A 20,750-nucleotide genomic window follows, 5' to 3' on the forward strand; every position below is an offset into this window, starting at 1 on the left:
CCCCCGACAAGGCTCCCCATCCCTGTCTTCACATGACCCTCACCTGTAGGCTCCTGGGTTCCTCCCACCCCACACCCATGCCCATGAGCAGCCTTACCTCCACCCTCCACCAGCTGCCCCCACCCCTTGTCGGGTGACCATAGCAGCCCCTCACTCAGCTCCCCGCCTGCCCCACCCTCGACCCCATTCATCTGCGTGATGCTGCCAGTTACTTCTAGAGTAAGTCAGATCATTGACCTGTGTTGCTAAAACCCTGCACCAGCTTCTCAGTTTCCTTGGAAATCAATCCACCCACCCAGCATCCTAGGTGGGACCATAAGCCCCTGTGCGCCAGCCCCTGCCCAACCCCAGCATCACCTTCCCAGCTGTCCCCCTCTCACTGCCCTGCAGCCTGAGTCCACCCAGCCATCCTGACGTGGGTGACCATCACCCACTCGCCCCCGTGGGCCAGAGGAAGCACACACATCTCATCACTCCCGAGCTTCTCACAGGAAAAGGGCTCCTGGGGGCAGCAAGTCCCACTGGGTCTGAGAAAGGCAGTGTCACCACAGGGTCAAAGCTGCTGTTGCTGACACGTTTACTCTCCCTCAGAAGCATCACATCACCTATTACTAGATTAACATGGGGTGGATTCTACCTAAATGTTCTAGAAAGAAATCTCAACCCTAGAACCAACAAACATTTAAAACACTTAGCAATCAACGGCAGCTTGTGAAGGTACCCCGGCCACAGCTCCCGAAGCCATACCGTCTGCGGAAAGCACAAAGGGAAAAAGTGACAGCGGGGAGGTGAACAGGGGAGGCCGGAGCCCAGAAGCTCAGCGAGGCACACCCGCGCCCCTCCCTGCACACACATGCAGCAGGTGGCTGAGCGCACATGCGTGTCACTCATGTGCACACAGTGATGTGTGTGTTCGGAGCCCATGGGCCCCAGGAGGGATGCACATCTGTTATGCAAGTGCCATGTGTCTGACCATGAGCAAGTATGTCTTGTAAATCTGGGTACCCACATACTGTCTGTGGAGTCCTCACACGTGTGTGTGTGCAGTGCACAGAGGTTGGTGTGCACCAGCAGGGTATATGCAGGTTGAGGAGCATAGGCGTCTACACGGCCACCATGGCCATACAGGCACCCGTTTCCCTCCAGGCACGGGCCGTCACTGCTCATGTGTGCAGGGAAGGTTCTGGGCAGAGAGAACCCCCTGACCCCCTGGCAGAGGCTTCCATTCACCCGGCTGTGCCAACCCCCCTCCCCGGGAGCCGGACCAGACAGACGCAGTACTGACCAGGGACTGCAGGATGGCGTGGTTGGTTGCGTTCATGCACGAATCCAGCGGGAACGAGCACTCCCCCTCACAGTAATAGGCCGAGTATCCTTGGGGGGCAATGACCCAGTCCTGGGGGTGTAAGGGGAGAAGGTGAGTTCCATCCAGATGCCCCCTCCTGAGCTCCTGAATCTAGCACCCGGCACAGGACGGCTCGGGGCTGCCCCGCACCCATCCCCCAGCCCCAGGCCAGTCAGCCAACCGCAGGGTCCCGAAGACAGCCTCCCCCAAGAGGCTGGGCACCCCAGGAGACTCTCAGCAGGTGGGGCTGGGCACAGCTCTGTCCCCCTCATGTGCAGTCAGCCCTGGCCTTGTCCTCCCCACCTGCCCCCACCGCCCACGCCTCCTAGAGCTGCAGTCCCAGCAGGTGCGCAGGCGCACTGCCCACCCGGCCTCCATTTTCCTGTTGCAGATCTGACCTGTTAGGGCTGAGGATTCAAACTATCCCTCTTTTCATGGTTTTTACCAAAAAGCACTTCTCATGATAAAAGTAAGACATTTTCCCTTCAGAAAACACAGAAGAACATAATGCATGAGAAAATGAAAATCACCCATAATTCTACCTCCTCCTGGAGCTACACTTAGGATCTTGGGGTGGGGACTGTCTTTAAGAAGGAGGAGAGTCAGAAATTACCAGCCAGGAGCACCTGGGTGGCTCAGTGGATTAAGCCTCTGCCTTTGGCTCAGGTCATGATCCCAGCGTCCTGGGATCAAGCCCCATATCAGGCTCTCTGCTCAGCCAGGAGCCTGCTTCTCCCTTTCTGTCTGCCTGCCTCTCTGCCAACATGTGATCTCTTTCTCACCCTCTCTCTCTCTCTGTCAAATAAATAAATAAATAAAATCTTTAAAAAAAAAAAAAAGAAAAGAAAAGAAAAAGAAATTACCAGCCAGCCGAGGTCCTGGAAGCTGACGTAGAGCTCATGCCGCCGGCAAACCTGCCGGCTGTGGGCGCCGTGAACATCGTCTGCAGGGACAGAAGCACAGGTCTTTTCTGGGGTTCCTGCTCACGTAGCTACCCCTGGTGGCTCCCAGGGCGGGGACACCCCACTGGGCACATTTGTTGAATAAAATGAATGAAGAGGAACTAAGGCATGTGGTGTCATAAAGCCCATCCTGCAGCTCTGCTGGTGCCCTGACCCAGCTCGAGAAACTTCCATGGCTCCAGGTGGCTCCCGACAGCTATGGAGTAACCCTGCACTGAGCCCAGCCTCCTTTGACTTCCAACCTGTGGCTCCGAAGGCTCCAATAAAGAGGCCAAGGGGGCCCAGGCCATCAGGCGGCTCCTCCTCTGCAGAGATACCTCCTGACCTCCCCACACCTCTTCTGCCGCACCAAAGGGCTGCTCCCCATGGAGGAAAGGAGGGCAGGAGGGCAGGGCAGGCCCACCCCGATCCCAAGGAACTTGGTCAGGTGGGGAGAAAACAACAGTGGGTCCTCCGGGTCCCCAGGGGAGACCTGAGAGCCACCAGTGCCTGGAGGAAGGGGCACCTGGCGCTGACAAGACTTCTGGAAAAAGCCCTGGTGAGCCAGGGGAGGTCTGAGAAGGTGCTTCTGGGTGGCAGGAACAGAGAGGGCAGTGGCTGGTCTTCAAGGCACACAGGACAAAGGAGGCTGTTGGGAAAGTGCTAGAGGGTAAGCACAGGTTTGAACCTACAGGGGGCCTGGAGGGTTCTGTCCCCCACAGCTGTTCTGGGACCCAGCCCCAGGCCTGCCCTGGACCTCACCAAAAATCCCTGGGAGTCTGTTTGCCTGCGGCAGCTCATTGGTTTTCTTCGGCAGCCTCCTCTTCAGGGGCCTGGCTGCCCGAGGGGCTCGGATGGGACTGGGGTTTGCCCTGAAAAAGGTGACCAGGAAAGGCTGCTTGGAGCGTGGCGCCTGTCGCCCCAGCAGACCGGCCTGGCCAGGATCCACGCTGTGCCCTGGGATGGAGACAGGAGAGAGGGCGGTCACTCACGGGCAGGGCCGGACACGGGGGGCAGAGGAACCCTTCCATTAGAGACTGCACGGGCTCTGGCGCATGGAGGCGGAGGGCCTCAGTTTCCTCATCTGGAGACCCAAGGGAGATGGTCCAAGGAAGATAGGGGAGGGGGGAGGCCTTGCCAACACAGGGTCGTCATTTGTGACAGTGGTCAACACTGCCATTTGTGAAGCCCTTTACTGGTTTGAGCAACTCCCACTTGTGACCTCGTGTGTCTCCACAGTAACCTGGACCACATGCTTCACGGAGAAACTTTGGAGCCACACCACCAGGGGAGCACAGAACCGTGGTTCCCACAGCCGTCTGAGAGCTCCAAGCCAGAGTTCTCCCGCCCATCCCATACTTTCGGAGGATTCGATGGATTGTGCCCCAGCAGATGGGAGCAGCTGCCAGGACATAGCGAGGGCTTGTTCTGTCTGCTGCTCCCAAGAGCAGGGCCTTAAGTGTCCCCTGATGCCCACAAACGGGACACCGGGGACAGCAGGGCCACGACATCAGGCCAAAGTCCCAGGGCTGGGGTTCAGCCCACGTCTAATTCCAGACCCCAAGTTCTTATTCACTTAAGAGTTAACCCCAGGTTTGTGGGTCAAAAAAGAGAGAAAAGACTGTGGGCAGCGAAATACGGGGGCCTCTGGCTAGGTAGAGGGATGCCCGTGATAATGGGATTTGGTCCCAAAGCTGCTTAAAGATTAGATTGCCTTAAGAAACACAGACATGATCCCTGGAAATGTCGACTCCACCAATAAAACTAATTTCCTGTACCTCTTTGTATTTCCAAAGGACCTCCCGATTTTTTTTTAAGATTTATTTATTTATTTTGACTAGGGAGGGGCAGAGGACAAGGGAGAGAGAGTCTCAAGCTGACTCCCAGCTTAGCATAGAGACCCATGTGGGGCTTGATCTCATAACCTTGAGATCATGACCTGGGGCAAAACCAAGAGTTAGCCAGGCTGCTCAACTGACTGAGCCACCAGGCTCCCTGCCTCCTGATTTTTTAATTGTCCAAGTAATACAATAGCAACTATAAAGTAACCTTTGAGAAAAAAAAAAATCCCTCTGAAATCTTTCCACACTCCAACACAGCATTTTCATATTTCTGGAATATTTTCATGTCAATTGAAGTTTTACACAATGGTGACCATGAGTGTCTATATTTTTTCCAACTTTTTCATAAAAACACACTCACTGCTGTTAAAATGTTTCCACAAAGAGCATTTCAAATGTATAAAATCCTTTGAGAAAATACACCATAATATTTAGATATTAGCTTCACTTTAAACACGTCAGTTATTTCCTGGCTTCCACTGTGAAGACGAGAGTGCCACAGATCCCTTCATTTTCTCTTCCTGTGGAATTTTCTTAAACAACAGGAGAGGATTACTAACTCAGTTTTATGCTTCATAACATGCAGAGCCAACTGCTCCCCTTCCATGTCCCTGTCCCCTCGATGTGGCCACCCTGACACACACACACTTATGTATAGAAACACATGCGTTTATCATACAGTACACAGACGTCCACATGTACAAATGCCTATGTTTGCTCCATTAGTGGGTCTACTCTGAGTCACTGCCTGCCCCACCCACAGTCCTGCTCAGCTGGTAAAGGTCAGCCCTTCAATAGCTGTGCTGTAGGCCCATATCCTTGGGCCAAGTTGATTGAACAACGAATCAATCCCAAGACTGAACTCTGACCTATGACATCACCTGCCACACACAAATGCCCTGGACCCATTAGAGGCTCACTTGGGAACAATCCTGCTGGACAGGAGGTCCTTCAGGAGCTGACCCTGGAAGGAGCCCAGAGAGAAGCCATTCGGAAGAGTTTGGGTAACAGCAAGTCAGCCACGAGGAAGCAGCAGAAACACAAGGACACGGAGCCACGAGACACATACTAGGCCTGTGAGCAGAGGGGCAATGCCAGAGGCCACGAGGAGCCCAGAGTGGATGAGAGCAGGAGGGTGACTGTCGTCAGCATGGCACTGGAGTGGGACTCCATGACCCTGCGTTGGGCAGCACTCCACCCCTGCGGGTGCCGCTGTCCTGTCCCTGTTCCCTGGAGAGAACTGCCTACCGAGGAGCCAGGGAGGGCAATCTCGTCTGAGGCTGTGTTCACTATTCACTTTCCTTGTGTGCCCGTCTGATCAAGGATCTTCTTGGGGTTTCCCGGGGGCAGAGAATGGGCTGCAGGGAAGGCCTGAGCTATCTAGCTGGTGATGCCCTAGGCTGCCCGGCACTGGAAGGCTGCCTTCTAGAAAGGCAGAGGTGGGAGCCTCTGGGGCCCAGGGTCCCTGCCTCTATACCTGACCTTGTGAGGGTGCTGGCAGGCCCCTTTGCACTTGACAGGTGTGTGCAGCCATGCTTGAGAGCGTGGGCCACATTGTGGCCTTTCCCCTTCGGCCTGATGGAACATGCTGCTTCTCTGGGCTGGGGGCACCCATGAGTCCTCCAGCCTCTCCCCACTTCTCAGTCTGCTCCATCAGCGCCCAGAGGTCTTGCCAGCTCGCCTGCCCCATCCTGTCCCGGGCAGGTGCTCAAGGCCTCATTCACACCCCCCTAAACTGTGCCAGGCCCAGATCACTCCCGCCTCTCCCCCGGGCCTCCTGCTCTGGGCGCCATCTGGCTCTTTCCCACAGACCCGGTCCCACTTCAGCCTGTGGTCAGGGAGGTGACCCTGTGCCAGGCTGAAGGACAACCGGGGTGCCTGTCTGAACCCTCGGAGAATCCCAGCTATGGATCCAGTCTGCTTTTGTCCTCTGCTTACTTCATCACGGGAGAACGAGGAACTCAACCTTCCTCCTTCTTCCTACCATCTTCACACGTCTCACTGTCTGCTCCTGGGGAGCTCTGCTTGTCCACACTGCTGCTGGAAAACTGACGCCCAGGGCCGATCAGGTGCCCCCACAGAAGCCCCAAAAGGTGCCCCACTATCCATCCACTTGTTGCCCTTCCATGCCACACCCAACCCAGTCCCTGGCCACTAACCCCCCAGCCCCCAGGCTGCCCCTCGGGAGCGGTGTCCCCATCCCTCCATTCCAGGAACTGGCCCTTCCTTCGGGGCGAGGCTCCAAGGAGGCCTCCCTGAAAGGCCTTCCTTCACCAGCTAGAATCTCCAGTTCTCGCCCACCTGCTCTGATGGTTGTATGCCCACGAGAGCCACACTGAGAACGTGCATCGTGCTCTGTGTCAGGTTTTTTACCTCACACACACGTACACATCTGGACGTGCACATGGCTGCACAGGCATGTGTATGAACCCGTTATGTTCAGGAGGAAACACCCCACGGCCTCTCTTGTGTTATAAGGGAGTAGTGACAACAGGCCAGTCTAGGGCTCCACAACAGGCAGAAAGGGTCTGAGTGTCCTGGGCGACATAGGAATCCCATGCCTGAGGATGAGAAAACCCAGAAGTCCGTCTTAGGTTTCTAGAACCCCTCCTACCACAAGCCGCAGCCTTCGACAGCACACGGGGGGACGGCTGATCGACAGGGGAACCTTGTCACTGCGTTGCCAGTGCTCTGGCCCAGCAAGACAGCCTTGCTGTCCTTCTAGACACATCTATTTAGCCACGAGGAGGAGGACATGCAGGGAGGAAGAGGGGAGGCTACAGGGACACAGAATTTAGCCAGAGGACGGAAGGCCCCAGAGGAAAAGTCAGAGGGGCCGCAGGAAGACAAGCTCACCTGGACAGCATCCCCCAGGTCACGGGGCGTACGGTGCTGGCAAAGTGGGGCCTTGGGGGTATGGGGGTGGTCACGCCTTCCTCACCATCCCCCCACGTTTCCTGACTCATTCACAAGGGGAGGTCCTTCTGTGAAAGCCGTCCCATGGGCTCATTGGAGCTGCACACAATGTCATGTAAACAGCACAGTGAGGACGGCGTTCAAAGCGCCCGACGATGGTACCAGACCATTCTGGGAAGCACAGAACAAAGAAGACAAAGGGCTCCATTCTCCTTTGGTTTTTAATTAAAGCCATATCCCTCTTGGCAGAATCGTCTGTCTAGCGGTGGGAAAGCTGGTCAGACAGCCAGCGCCATGGACAGAGGTGACCAGACCTCCTCTGGTTTCCACTAAAACCCACCCTCTGTGACCGGGGCTTCCTTCCCGGCTCAGGCTGCCACCTGCTGCGTGGATCTGAGGTTCGGGGACAGGGCAAAGGGCTGCCTGAGCTCTTTTTGACGTCGTCCACCATCAAGCCATCCCAGAGTTTGATCCGCGTGGGGCCTTTCTTCCCATGCACGTGGAACACAGCCTTCTTGGGGATGGTTCGGTCTGCACAGCATCCTGCTCAGCGGCACAGTGCATTTCTCCAAGACATGGGGCTCCTTGTCCTTGGTGTGGCGTTGCATGGTGACCACCGTTCTGGCCTTGGCGCTGGACACCAAATCCATGGCTCCCTCCGGGCCGCTCCCCGTCTTTCCGGGGGTGGCCCGGTTAGCCTGTGACCGGATAGGAAACCTGCACGGCTCCCAGCACAGTGAGGTGGAGGTGTCCCCTTGAATTACTGCAGACGAGTCTTCGCAGGAGAAAAAACAGCCCCCAGGGGAAATGGTGACCGTCTGCTCACCCACAGTGATGAGATCTGCATCTGCCTCCTCTTTTAATGGAAACGGACCCAAGCCCAGGATCCCATTTTCACAGTGAGGATGAACAGTTACCTCCGGGCTGATGTAGTTGCTGGGCAGGAGCGGGATTCTTACGCCCCAGGTGGCGCACATGGCATCCTCGTGTTCAAGAGCTGCTCGTGTGATGATCCGGGCCCGGGGGTCACCCACACACTTGGCTTTTTCACCTTCCTCTGTCTGTACCATGAGATGCTCAATTCATTTCTCGTATTTTTCCCTCCAGATGACGGTCGCATCAGTGTTAGGAACCTGGACGTCTTCGGGGGCAGACGTGCCCACACCGGCAGCCTCGTCTGCCCCCACCACGGAGGTTTCTGCAGCTTTGCTCGTGGGCACGCTGGACCTCCTGGCGCTTCTTCTGAAGATAACGTTTCCTCCGCGGTGGGCCTTCCACCCTTTCACCAAAGCAAACGTGGCCGAGATGGCAGCTCCGGAAGACGGAGATCCCTGAGAAAGTCCCTCACCTCTCCGCACTGGCTCTTGAGGGCCATGTGGCCTCCTGCGAGAACCTGATGGGGGCGCCTCCCTCCTGCACCAAGGTCCTGTAGGCTGTGGTCCTGTAGAACAGGGCCCCGCCTCCCGCACCCCCCTTACGGATGCACTCCCTCAGGGAGCCCTGGGAAGGTAGCTCCAGCCTCAGCGGGACAGGTACTGGGTGCTCGCACAGCAAATTCTCCCCTGCATCGGAGCCAATAATATGGGGGACCTGCTTGGTCTCCAAGAGAACGCCCAGCCCAAAGTCGTCCACCCCCACGTTGCTACTTCCTTGACGTGTGTCTTGAGCAGCGCCTTTATCAGGTTCTCTGGAATCCTGCAGAGCCCAAAGCCACGACCCTGAGCTTGGTGCTGTCAGAGATGTCTTTCCCGAGCTGCAAGGGGTCCGTGTACAATCTGGAGAACTGCTGGAGGGCCGCCATCCTGTGCTCTGCCTCCGGCTCCAGACCTCGTGGGGACTGACTGACTGCCACAGCTGCCACATCAGAGAACAGGGAGGGCACACGGGGTGGTGACGCGGGGACAAGGTGACCCCTGACGTCCTGGGAAGCATCGTGCCTCCCACCCCGTGGGACCTAAATCCAAGACCCTGCGCCTGATGGGGAGGGAGCCATGCCTGCAGAGGTCCCGGGGTGGTGTCTGTGAGGGGAAGACCGACCCTGAGCCCTCAGGTTGGCCAGAAGGCCGCCTTCTCCACCCCAGAACCCCCATGGGAAGGAAAGATCTTCCGCATCACCGCTTCTGGGCAGCCCTCTCCATGTGGGAAGCCCCAGGGTTCTGGACCATCCCCTTCCTTCTCCATCCACACCCCTGCCCAGGAGACCTGCTCAGGTCCCAGGCCTCTCAAGCCACTTAGATGTGGGCGCTTTCCACCTGTGCCCCAGCTCTCACCTGTCCTAGCTGACACTCCATCTGGACGTCAACCAGGGCTCTCAATAACATCACTGCCGAAAAAGGCCTCCTGGTTTGCTCCCTCAAGCCTGCCCGTCCACTACTTTAACTCAGGCAGGAAAATATAAAGATTCTATTAAAAATGGCCACTGGCTCAATCCACGTTTTCCATCATTCCTCCTCTATCCTCTCTTCTCCATTTCTGCTGCTACCAACCAACAAGCACGTCTCCGCTCTCCCCTGCAGCTCGTGGCTCCTGTTGCTCTGACTTTGCTCTTGTCCCCGCCCCCCCCCAGACTACGGTCCCTGCAGACGTAGGGCGCAGGGCCTTTGTTGGACACACATACTAAGTTTTTATTTTACAACAGCTGACATTTACAGAAAAACCGCAAGGACAGTACAGACAGTTCCCAGATACTCAGGCCCGTTTCCCCGGGAAATGCCAACATTGACATTAGCACCGTGCACTTGTCTCAACTAAACGACCAACACTAAGTCTGAGGATAAACTAAACACGATGTATTCGGACCTCACTGGTCTTCCCCAGTGTCCTTTCTCTCCTCCAGGGTCCCATCCCGGATCCCACACGGCATTCCATTGCTACAACTGCTTAGGCTCCCTGGGCTGTTACAATCTCTCAGACTTTGTTTGTGTTTGACGACCGGGACAGTTTTGAGAAGCACTCGTCAGGCATCTGTAGCAGGTCCTTCAATTTGGGTTTGTCTGATGTTTTTCCCATGGTCAGGTGGGGTTCTGGGTTCTGGGGGATGACCACGAGATGAAGGGCCCTTCTCATCCTGTCATGTCAAGGGGACACAGCAGATGCAGGACACTCGTATGAGCCTTGGTCGCCTGCTGAGATAGTGCCCTCAGCTTTCTCCTCTGTGAACTCATTTTCCTCACCCTGTCCCCACTGTACTTATGGGAAGCCTAATTCACTAAGCACCGGGGTAAGTGATGCCCTCCTCCAGGGGCTGTCTCAGAGGGCTCTTTTCTAAAAACCTGACTCAGATCCCGTCATCCTCCATTGCTATGAAATACAGGGAGCCACCCTCAACACTCTGACACGGGGCCCGGGTTCACCCACACTCAGGATGTGCCCTGCAGCTCTCAGTCTCCTCTCCCACCTCGCCCCTGCCCGCCCAGCTCCAGCCATGGCGGCCCCTTGCTGTAGCTCAGATCCACCATCCTGTGCCCACTTTCTGCCTCTCCCTCCCCCACTCCTCTGCCTGCGATGAAGGAGGTTCTCCCCCAGCTGCCTGGGGAATGAATGAACATGTGAACCCTCATTCTACAGAGGAGGACACTGAGACCCCGAAGGTAAGTACCCTGGCAAGGTCACCGGGTTAGAGTGCTGAAGAGCTGGGATTCAAACCCAGGCCTCTCTGCTCCGAGTCTGAGGGTGTAACTACCTCGCTTCGGCCCTGCCCAGTATGGACACGCCCCACATACACGGCTGCTCTTGGGGAGGGACAACATGGACTCTCTCTTAGTGACTGAAATGTTGGTCCTGCAAAAGGAGAGGAGGGAGACCACCATGGTAGGGGGCTCCCGCTGTGGGAACCTTGGTTTCTGCACCCCAATGAGCCCCCAAAGTGGTTAGGGGGTTATCACCCCAGCCGCTGGGCTGAGAGAGGCCAGGCCTCCAGGGCCAAAGGAGGTGGTCGCAGCTGGCTCTGTGCCAACAGCCTCGAAGAGCCCCCAGGAGAAGGTCTGCTGCCCAACCCTGAGCCTTACCGTCGTCCGTTTCCACATAGAGGCGGAGTGCCAGGTCCTTGTTCCGGCTCAACAACCAGCGGTCACTGGCTGCTGTCACGTCCAGCACCAGCCAGCCCTCGTCCCCAGCTCGGAGCGTCTGAAGATCCAAAAACAACAAGTCAGACTCCCTGTGGACATGAAAAAACAATTAACTGAGGGCCGGCACAGCTGCCTTTGCGTTTCCAGTGCCCACCTGGGGGACCATGCGTGGGGCACCTATCCCGCCTGGCTCGGGGTGGGCGCCCCGTGTGTCTTCTCTCACTGTATGTACAGCACAAAATGCTACTGGGCCCAGCAGGGGTGTGGAAACCGAGGCTCGGGAGCTCAGTGACCTGCCCATGGTCCCACAGCTGGGAGAGCATGGCAGGGATGTGAAGCAGGACCTATGCTGGGCCTCTCCCCACAGTGACACGAGGCCTTGGCCAAATATCCTTCTGCCTCTGAGGGTGTACTCCCCAGGGAGCTCCCCTTCTGTCCTCTGGGAAGTGTCCCCTCCTCGGCCAGGCTTCGGCAGGAGGCGGCGTGAGGGTAGGCACCTGTTGGACTGCTCCCTGACCACCTGGAACACGCTGACGTGCAGGGTCCTGTTGAGCAGGTGGGCGCCGGCCAGCTTGTAAATCCGGAACTCGGCGGCGGTGACCGCCTCGCCCTCTGGGATCTGGGTCAGGTCGAAGCGGAACTCCTTCCAGTGGGGCTCCTGGTAGCCCAGGGTGCGGTCACGCTCCACTGCGAGACAGAGTGGAGCCGTCGGTCACTTGTGCTCTGGACAGAGCTGGGGCTGGGGGAGATGGGGCCCCGGGCAGCCTGGGTGGGGACAGCTCCCTCCTCTGCAAGGGGACTTGCTCCCAAGCTCTGCCTCCTGGTGCTGAGAGGGCATGGCGGGCCATGCGCTGAGGTGTCTGGCACAGGGCCCAGCACACCGTGGTGCCAGCAAGAGCTGCCTCCGTTTCTGGCCCCCAAACCCCAACCCAGCCTGCCCCACCCATCCCCTGCTGGCTCTGGGACCCACGGATGAATCTGAGGGCAGGTCCCTCCTCTGGGAAGACTGACATCAGACCCAAGGCAGAAACAGGTCACAGAGTGGACAGGGACAGAGCTGAGTGCATTTTTGAGGCCGGGGATGTGCAGAATCTGCCGATGTGTGTGCACGGAAGCCTGGGGGAAAGGGAGTGTTTGCAGCTGACCCTGGAGCTGGGCCTCAAGGGCTGAGAGTGGATGTGCCCCAATGTCAAGGGAGGACACTGCAGAGGAAGGGCCCAGCCTGAAGAAAGGCCTAGGGCTGAGGAATAGATAGCACAGGCAGGGAAAACAACAGCCACAATCAGCAAAGGACAAAGGATGGCAGTTCCTGTTTGGTGACAAGGTGAGGGAAGAAGGAGGGTCAGAGGGAGACCTGGAAAGAAGAAGCAAAGTAGGAGTGACAGCACCTGGTGACACCTGGTCAGGTCCTGGGGAAGCTGGACGGTCCCATGATGGGTGGGACCTGAGCAGGCTTCCCAGGAGAGGTGCCACCTGAACTGGCCCTGAAGGATGGGACGGAGTCCTATGGGGTGGAGAAGGTGGCAGGGAAGCCCTTCTAGGCAGAGGGGACCTTGGAGGCACAGGTGTGCAGGGTGGGGGTGTCCACAGGCCAGCGCTGTGGGGGACCGGCCCTGAGTCTCGCTGTGGTCTGACTCTGGAGGGCTGGAATCCCGGCCTGGGAGCACCGGCTGTGCATCTGGCCAGCGGGGTTTAGGGTTCTGGGCAGCAGGGGGGCGATGTGGTTTGAAGCGGGGGTGGAAGACAGGCGCGGAGGGGAAGGGGATGCACAGGCTGGAGGGGAGCCGAGGCGGGGCTGGTCTGTCTGGGCCGGAGGCTGGGGTGGCGAGTCAATCCCACACCCCCCGCTGCCCGGAAGCGCCCAGGACAGTATATTTAGTACCATCCCACTTTAGCCTCCTGTCACTGTCAGATGCCACAAATCTGTGTTTCCGGAAAGCAGGGGCGGGAGCCACCCAGCACCTTCCCCCAAACCCAACACAGATTCTAATGACACGTCTGTGAGTCTTTTTAAAAACTCTCTCTCTGGCTTCTGGTGTCTGTGACCACAAGTCACTAGGCTGGGGCGGAGGCGGATGTGGGGAACGTTTCCTGTCCTCGCAGTGGGGACCGGGTCCAGCGAGGGACAGGCCAACAGCTGGGCTGGGCGGGGCCGGTGGACACACACGGTGACGGGACAAGGTGGGCTCTTCCACCCGAGACCACAGTGGCGAAGAAAGACAACGGCCAGGCTCCGCCAGGTTGGCGAACACGCGGCACATGCGCAGCCGGGAGCCAGGCTGCTTCGGGGGCGGTGACCCTGGGAAGGACCCATGTGCTCCCACACACGCGGAGAGCGAGGACTGCAGGGCTCTGGTCCCGCACCTGGGGATGTGGGCCACGAATACTGCCACACACATCCCCTCCTCCCTATGGACACTCCCACACGCACAGCTTAATTTCTGTGGATTCAGGGACCACACAGACCACCTCTGTTCCGTGGCTGTAAGAATCCTGGATGTGCAGGACGTCCCAGGTCGAGGCTGCTGGCTGTGACAGGGTATGGCCCAGAGCAGGAAGGAGGGTGGCTCCATCCCACCCTTCACCTGACTCCTCACAGAGCCTCGAACCCGGATCCGTGAACACATATCTGCTCCCAAGACCGTGGGGTTGGCGCGCGGGTGGGGCCGCAGGCGATCTCGGTCCGCAGGCCTACAGCTGATTTCCTGTCGGATCTGGGGGCCGAGGGGACAACCCACGAATCTGCCAGCTCCATGGGAGGACCACGCTCTGGGGCCTCCCTCCTTTGCTGACCTGGGAGCCCACGGATGCAGGGTCAGGGGAGCCTTGTGCACCAGAACTGAACCGGGTTCCAAGCTTCTACCTTGTGCGTTTGTGAAATCCATGAACTACCCAGCAGCTCAGCACAGGAAACTGCCCCCCTGGCTGTTCCAGGCAAGCACCAGAAGCCAGGACGTTGTGAGGAAAGTGATGCTTTTCATCAGAAATTAGTGATATTTCCTGCAGTGTGGGACTATGTAAAGAAAGATCCTTCATCTGGCAGTCAGTTGGGAGGATGGGAAGAGGTAACCTAAAGATTTGTCTCCTTTTCAGTGGCTGTTGCTCTGAGCTAGGAGAAAGATTTTCTAAAAGCTGATGTTCTGGGAAATCATTTTCTGGCACCTCTACGTCCCTTTGTTAACCAAGTGCAGGCCAAGACTACTTTAGCCAAAGAGGCAGCTCAGGGCAGCACAGGGAACTGTGGCAGTGGTCAGGCCAGAGCCTCATCTCCTCCATGAACGGGGAGTAAGGGTGCAGTCCAGCTTTCCTCACAGGCCATGCAAGGGCTTTGTAAACAGTCAGGAATGGACTGGGAGGAGTAGCCTTTCAACATGAGTTCTGAGGAGCCTGACTTGCAATCTCCCTATTTGTGCCAAGATGTGACGCCCTCAAGAGGCCATGTCAGAAATTTCAAAGCCATGGGAAGGAGAGGAAGGGGAGATTTGGAATGATTTTTTCCTAAATAAATGTATCACTTTGCTCATTTAATTTTCATTGGTTTATCGAGTTCTACTTATAAACAAATGTATTCAGTTCTTACGATGGTAAGGTAGAGACCGCCTGAGCACTGGGAGTACAGTGAGTAAGTCAGGTCTCTGTTTTGATGGAGTTTATGGTCTAATGGGGGAGACACAGTATGAACACTACCAACAACAAAACAAGTAAGACAAGGGATGCCATTTACATTGTTGAGTGGAATATGGAGGGTTATGGGGTCAACAGTAATGCGGAAAGGGAGAGGATGCTTTATAGGGTGCTCAGTGTGGCCTTTGAGAAGTAGGTGAGAGCAGACAAGAACATTCTCCCACATCACTGGTAGGAATGTGTTGGGAGAACAATTTGGCAATTTCCTTTTGCAGTACCCTGGCAAAATTACATACGAATTTACTCTTTAACACAACAACCCCAAGATATACTGGCGAGATATGAAAGGCCTCACACAAATTATTCAGTGGGCCTAGGGAACAGACAAAGCTACACCTGGCTCAAAAGGCACTTCTAAATGTTTATTTTCTACATAATTATAAAAGCTGCCCCAAACGACCAAACACTGAACCAGCTTCTATCTGGGGAAGGAGCAAACGAATTTACTTTCTGAATCACCATAATGTGGCTTCCGGAACAAGAAATAATTATGAATCATCAACGTGTGCTGTTAGGACTCTCAGCCTTCTTTAGTCTCTGATAGACCAACCTCCAGATCCCACATTTGGGAAAGGCCCACTGTGGGGAACGTGATGGCCTCCACCCTCTGTGACTGCCATCCACATTCTACGTTTCTGTGTCTGAGGCCCTGCACCACTCGTGGGCTGGATCTCCAGATGCCACACACTGAGTCCACCAGTCCTACACCAACAAAAGCTTTGGCTATTTTTGTGCCCTGGATAAAATTTAGAGTCACTCAGGACCTAAATCTGTCTTGCTTCTGACCAAAAGTAAGCGACCCAGAGTGGCTGTTAAGAAAATAGAATCGCCTGACCTGTCTGCCCTTCTCCAACCCCACAGGGTCCCCAGGAGGAGACCAAGCTCTGGTTCTGCCCCCACAGGCCCCCGAGCTGGCCCGGCCCAACCTCATCTGGGCCTTCTGGCTACAGATACCTCTTCCCTCCCCTGAAGGCCTTCCCCAAAGCGCCCTCTCCTGAGTCGCCCCCATTCTGCCCTGTCTAAAGGATACTTTTCCTCTCAGTCCAGCTTTCAAGGCCCCTCGTCCTCCTCTGACCTCACACAGATCAGCCTGCTGGCCTCTCTCTTTCCCCTGTCCCAGGGGTCCCCATCTCTGGTTCGTGTGTCCCTCTGGACGGTGAGCAATTAAGGGCAGGACCATGTGGGGTGGAAACGGGAGGCTCTCAGTGGATGTCATTGAGCTCCCTTTGTTCCGGGGGCCCAGAGAGGGCATGTGTCTGCAGGTTCTTCCCGAGCTCCGCAGGACAGTGGGGCAGCTGCTGGTCTGGGAATGGCTTCCACAGCACAGCGAGTCTCCATCAGAAGCCGCTCACATCTTCACTTTGCTGTGGGACTAGCCCCCCCTCCCACGGCCAGGCTGCTGAGGTGGAGGGCAGACTCCCGAGGGTCCCAGAGGCAGAGGCACTGGTCCCGTCCGGCTAGTCCTGCTAGTGACAAGGCTGAGGCGCCCCCTTTAGACCTAAAGCAAGACCCTGGTCTCTGTGCCTGGTGTGGGCCCAGGGAGGAGCTGCAGCACTGATCACCTACCAGTTCTGCGTCTGAAGGGCTTCTCCCTCCCACCCAGAAATCTCAGTACTGTCCAGAGGAGGCCAAGGAGGCTTCACTTCTAAGGTATTTTTAGTCAGTTTTCATTAGCGACTTTTTTCAAGAGCTGCTTCCATAAATGGCTCTGCACTCATGATTGCCGGTCCAGACCCCAGACAGCTTTAGACCCCAAATTAAAAGGGAACACCCGCACAGTCCACCACATCAAGTCAGTCAAGGCCAAAAATAGATCCAACGAGATTGAGCAAGTATACGATTCCCCAGTGCAATTCTGGGGAAAGAACTGAACTGTGGGAGTTTTCCAGAAAGATGTGGTCACAGTGACACATCCTTCTCTCCCGTGGGGAATGGGTTCCCATGAGGAGGAGGAGTGGGTGTACCTCCCTGTCCTGGGCCCCAGTGCTGGAGGAACCCCATCAGTGGGCAGGGCACATTCTTTCAGACTTAAAGACGATGTGAGATGAGTGGTACCAGATTCCCTGTAGGTGGCGAAATTAGGATGGGAGGGTCACCTGTCAATGAAGTTCTGCTGTCAAAGGGAGCACCCCAGCCCCTGAGAATGCCTACTGAAGCCACCTTCCTCCAGGCAGGGCCCTGGGAGGAGTGGAGGTCCCAGGGAAGTGTTTAGGGAGATGCTGCACCCATGGTCAGCCTCCACAAAGACAGGGAGGGCAGGCCCTGCTCTGCCCCAGCTGATGGGGCCCGGGCTCCTGCCCCGCTCTCAGCCCCTGTCTCCCGCTGTGTTCTTCCTCCCCTCACCTTGCCAGTCTGCCCCATGCACCTGCCACACAGGGGCTGGGGTGCACAGTGGGAGGGGGGATGTCATGGAGAGTCAGATCTGGCCCCTGTTCTCAGGTTGTTCACGGTTTCTTAGGGAGCAGGAGAAAGGGGCAAGGCATGGCTCTGAATGAGGCTGGCAGAAAGTGACTCAGATCCTAAGAAAAATACATAGGATGGGGGATCAGGGCTCTAAATTATGGAGGGTGCTGTGGGGAGAAGGGTCAGTGACACTTTCCTAGAAAACAGATTTGAGAGTGGTGGGAGACTTCTGACAAGCAGAAATGCAAGAGGGTATTTGAGGCAAAGGCACAGGGTTGGGAAATAATGTGCCAGCTCCCATTTTTTTAAGCACCCAACTGTGTCAGGCATCACACTGGGCACGTTACACGTTACACACACCACTTCTGTTAATGCTTACCTAACTCTTTTAGTCATCTGTTGCTGTGTAACACAGTAACCTAATTGTAGCAGCTTAGAACAAGAAACATTTATTATTTCATATATTTCTGAGGGTCAGGAATCTAGGCATTTAGCCGGTGGGTCTGGCTGGGACCTGGCTGGGACAAACAAATCTACTAAGCTCACTCATGTGGCTGCTGGTGGCAGGCTTCTGTTCTTCATGGTGTCCACCTCTCCCTGGGGTTGCTCATGGCATTCACAGCATGACTTCCCCCAGAATCAGCAATCTGGTGGGGATGCAGGGAGTGGCAGAGTGTTGGACCCAAGATGGAAGCTGTAGTCTTTTATACCTAGTCTCAGAAGTGACATATCATCACCACTCTCATGTTCTATTGGTCACACCAGTGCTGGCAGACCAGTGCTGGCACAGTATGGCAGGGACCTGCACAAGGGCATGAACACCAGGAGACAGGATCACTGAGAACCAGGCCAGAGGACACAAGAACTCAGTGGAAGAGGCATTATTTGCCCAGTTTTATAGATGAGAACATGGATGGTCAGGGAAGGTAACTGATTTGCATGGGTTCACAGGAGCACCCAAAGTGGGATGAGAGTCTAGGTGTATCTGACTCCAAAGTTTGTATTTTCCCCTCATTCAAAGCCTCAGCACACTGGGGGCATATCAAGGGAACACCATGTGGTTAAGCTGGACTAGAACACTGGACACAGTGTACGAGACTCGAGGAACTTGAATGCTGGCATGAAGGGACACACAGAGGGAACCTGAGCAGGGAAATTATCTTGAGTGGATTTTCACTGGAGGAACTGGAGTTCTAAAACATGCCAAGAGCTTTTCACCTTCATGCCTCCCCTCCACCTGAACACCTTTTCCTCCCACCCCCTTCTGACTAAATTCTACCCTTCTTCAAGGTCCAGCACGAATGTTACCTCCTGCCGAGCTTTCTCTGTCCTCCAGCCAGGAGAACCTTCCTCCTCTTCTTCTGGCCTTGTTTGTCTCCCACAAAATGAGGGGAAGACCTGGTCTGTCTTCTGCTGTGCTGAACCGTTCTGCTCCTGTTTGCTGAGTGCATGAATGGTCATTCCTCCCATTTCACCATAATTTATAGCTATAACAAGCAGACCTTGGGCTGGGGCTGTACTCTGGAATAGGCCCCAAGATAACCAGGAAGGGGAATGGCACACAGTGAGTTCCTAGTAGTGTTAAGGAATGGCCACAGACCGAACAATCCAACATCCTCCATACCCAGGTCTTGCAGCCTTCAGCTTCCCCAGAACTTACTGTATTCAGAGCCCTTGGCTGCTCAGAGCACAGAGCCAGCAGCTAAAGGAAATAACCGGATTTTACTTCTGGTCTTGTTACTAACTAGCTGGCCTTGGGCTAAAAACAGATAAAGCTAACATTTATTGAGTATTTACCAGGCACTGTTTCAGCACTTGGCACAGATTATCTCATTTAACACAGCAATCCTATGACACAGGAACTATTATCTCTCCCATTTTATAGAGGAGGAAACCAAGGCCCAGAGCATTAAATAATTTACACAAAAATCATATAAACAGTATCTTAGGTCAGGTTTCCTGAGAAAAAGTCCCTGAGTCAGAAGGTTTGGCGGAGAGTACTCTCTGTAAGGAATGGAGGCAGCAGGACTGAGCTTAGCTGAACAGTGATGTGGACCCACAACGGCCTCAGCCCATTCCTCCTGCACAGGGAGCTCTGGGGCTGGGGGCCGTTCAGAGCAGTCCTCCTTGAGACGAGGGGGCTGGACATTTACACCCCCATAAACTAGCCATTAAGTGTGGGGTGCTGCTGAGGAGGGAGGCCGACCCTGGGTGAGCAGCTCCTGTGCACCTGGCCGCTTAGCGCCTAGAGGAAGACTCGCCGCCGGTCGGAAGCCCACCCTCCAGGCAGCTTACTCCTGAAGAGAAGACATGGCAAATACCGCAGCAGCCACTACAAACAGCAAGTGGCAGAATGGGGATCTGAACCCAGGCAGCCTGATCCTGAAATGGATCCTGAAACCCACTCAGCTGCAGGTCCCTAAGGGGATGGTTGGGCTAGGGGGAGGGTGTAGATCAACAGGGCAGGCCCTTCCCTCGGATCGCTGGCCGCTCTTTCTGAGCACTGCCAGGCACTTGCTAAGGGTTTAAATGCCTTAACCTATTTAAGTGTTGCACCAGGATATAGGCACATTATCCTGATGTTAAAGGTGAGGAAACAGATGTGGAGGCTCTTAGTAACTTGTGCAACATCTCACAGCTCTCAAGTGGCAGACCCAGGATTGAAACCTGGCGTGTCCTCCTCCAAAGTAGCCCACACCTCTGGCCTCCCAGTGGCAGGGGCAAGCCTCCTCACTGCTGTGATCCACTTTTCATATCCACCTGTGGACCTGGGTACCCAGGAACTGAGCCAGTCACTTACAGTCCTTGAGACTCCATTTCCTCCCCTGCCTACAGGGGGTGGTAGTAGACATTTACCCCAGAAGGGTAAGAAACACCGAGGAGATGGATGTGGGGAAGGAGGCAGTTATCAAGGATTCACAGGGGACACCATCCTGGTGGACTGACAGGGTTTTAGAGAAAAGGGAGCCACCTTCAACTCTTGGAAAGTGATCTGTGAAATGAAAGACAATATTTGCAAACCACTTATCTGATAAGGAACTAATATCCAAAATAGATAAGGAACTCAATAGCATACAACTCAATAGCAATAATAATAATAATAATAATCCAATTAAAAATGGGCAGAGAGGGGCACCTGGGTGGCTCAGTTGGTTAAGTGTCTGCCTTTGGCTTAGGTCATGATCCCAGGGTCCTGGGATCAAGCCTCAGAGAGGGCTCCCTGCTCAGCGGGGAGCCTGCTTCTCCCTCTCCCTCTGCCTGCCTCTCCCTCTGCTTGTGCTCTCTCTCAGTCTCTCTCTGCCAAATAAATAAATTTTTAAAAAATCTTTAAAAATGGGCAGAGGGGCGCCTGGGTGGCTCAGTGGGTTAAGCCACTGCCTTCGGCTTAGGTCATGATCTCAAGGTCCTGGGATCAAGCCCCGCATCGGGCTCTCTGCTCAGCGGGGAGCCTGCTTCTCCCTCTCTCTCTGCCTGCCTCTCTGCCTACTTGTGATCTCTGTCTGTCAAATGAATAAATAAAATCTTTAAAAAAAAAATTAAAAAAAAAAAAAAA

The 20,750-nt window shown here is 55.4% G+C and overlaps 1 protein-coding gene and 1 pseudogene across 1 annotated transcript in view; both read right to left on the reverse strand.

The window, feature by feature from the left end:
- LOC111143480 (bone morphogenetic protein 8b) overlaps positions 1-20,750 on the reverse strand; it is a 31,606-nt gene that overhangs the window by 4,061 nt on the left and 6,795 nt on the right. The window contains exons 2-6 of the mRNA XM_022497259.1: positions 11,608-11,797; positions 11,051-11,199; positions 3,049-3,243; positions 2,209-2,288; positions 1,286-1,396 (exon numbers count right to left, since the gene is read on the reverse strand). Coding sequence (XP_022352967.1) covers positions 1,286-1,396; positions 2,209-2,288; positions 3,049-3,243; positions 11,051-11,199; positions 11,608-11,797 — 725 coding nt within the window. The remainder of the gene's footprint in view (positions 1-1,285; positions 1,397-2,208; positions 2,289-3,048; positions 3,244-11,050; positions 11,200-11,607; positions 11,798-20,750) is intronic.
- On the reverse strand, positions 7,412-8,844 carry LOC111143608 (annotated as a pseudogene).

This window comes from Enhydra lutris, unplaced genomic scaffold, assembly GCF_002288905.1.
Source record: "Enhydra lutris kenyoni isolate GAN:26980312 unplaced genomic scaffold, ASM228890v2 scaffoldscaffold9, whole genome shotgun sequence".
NCBI classification, from domain to species: domain Eukaryota; kingdom Metazoa; phylum Chordata; class Mammalia; order Carnivora; family Mustelidae; genus Enhydra; species Enhydra lutris.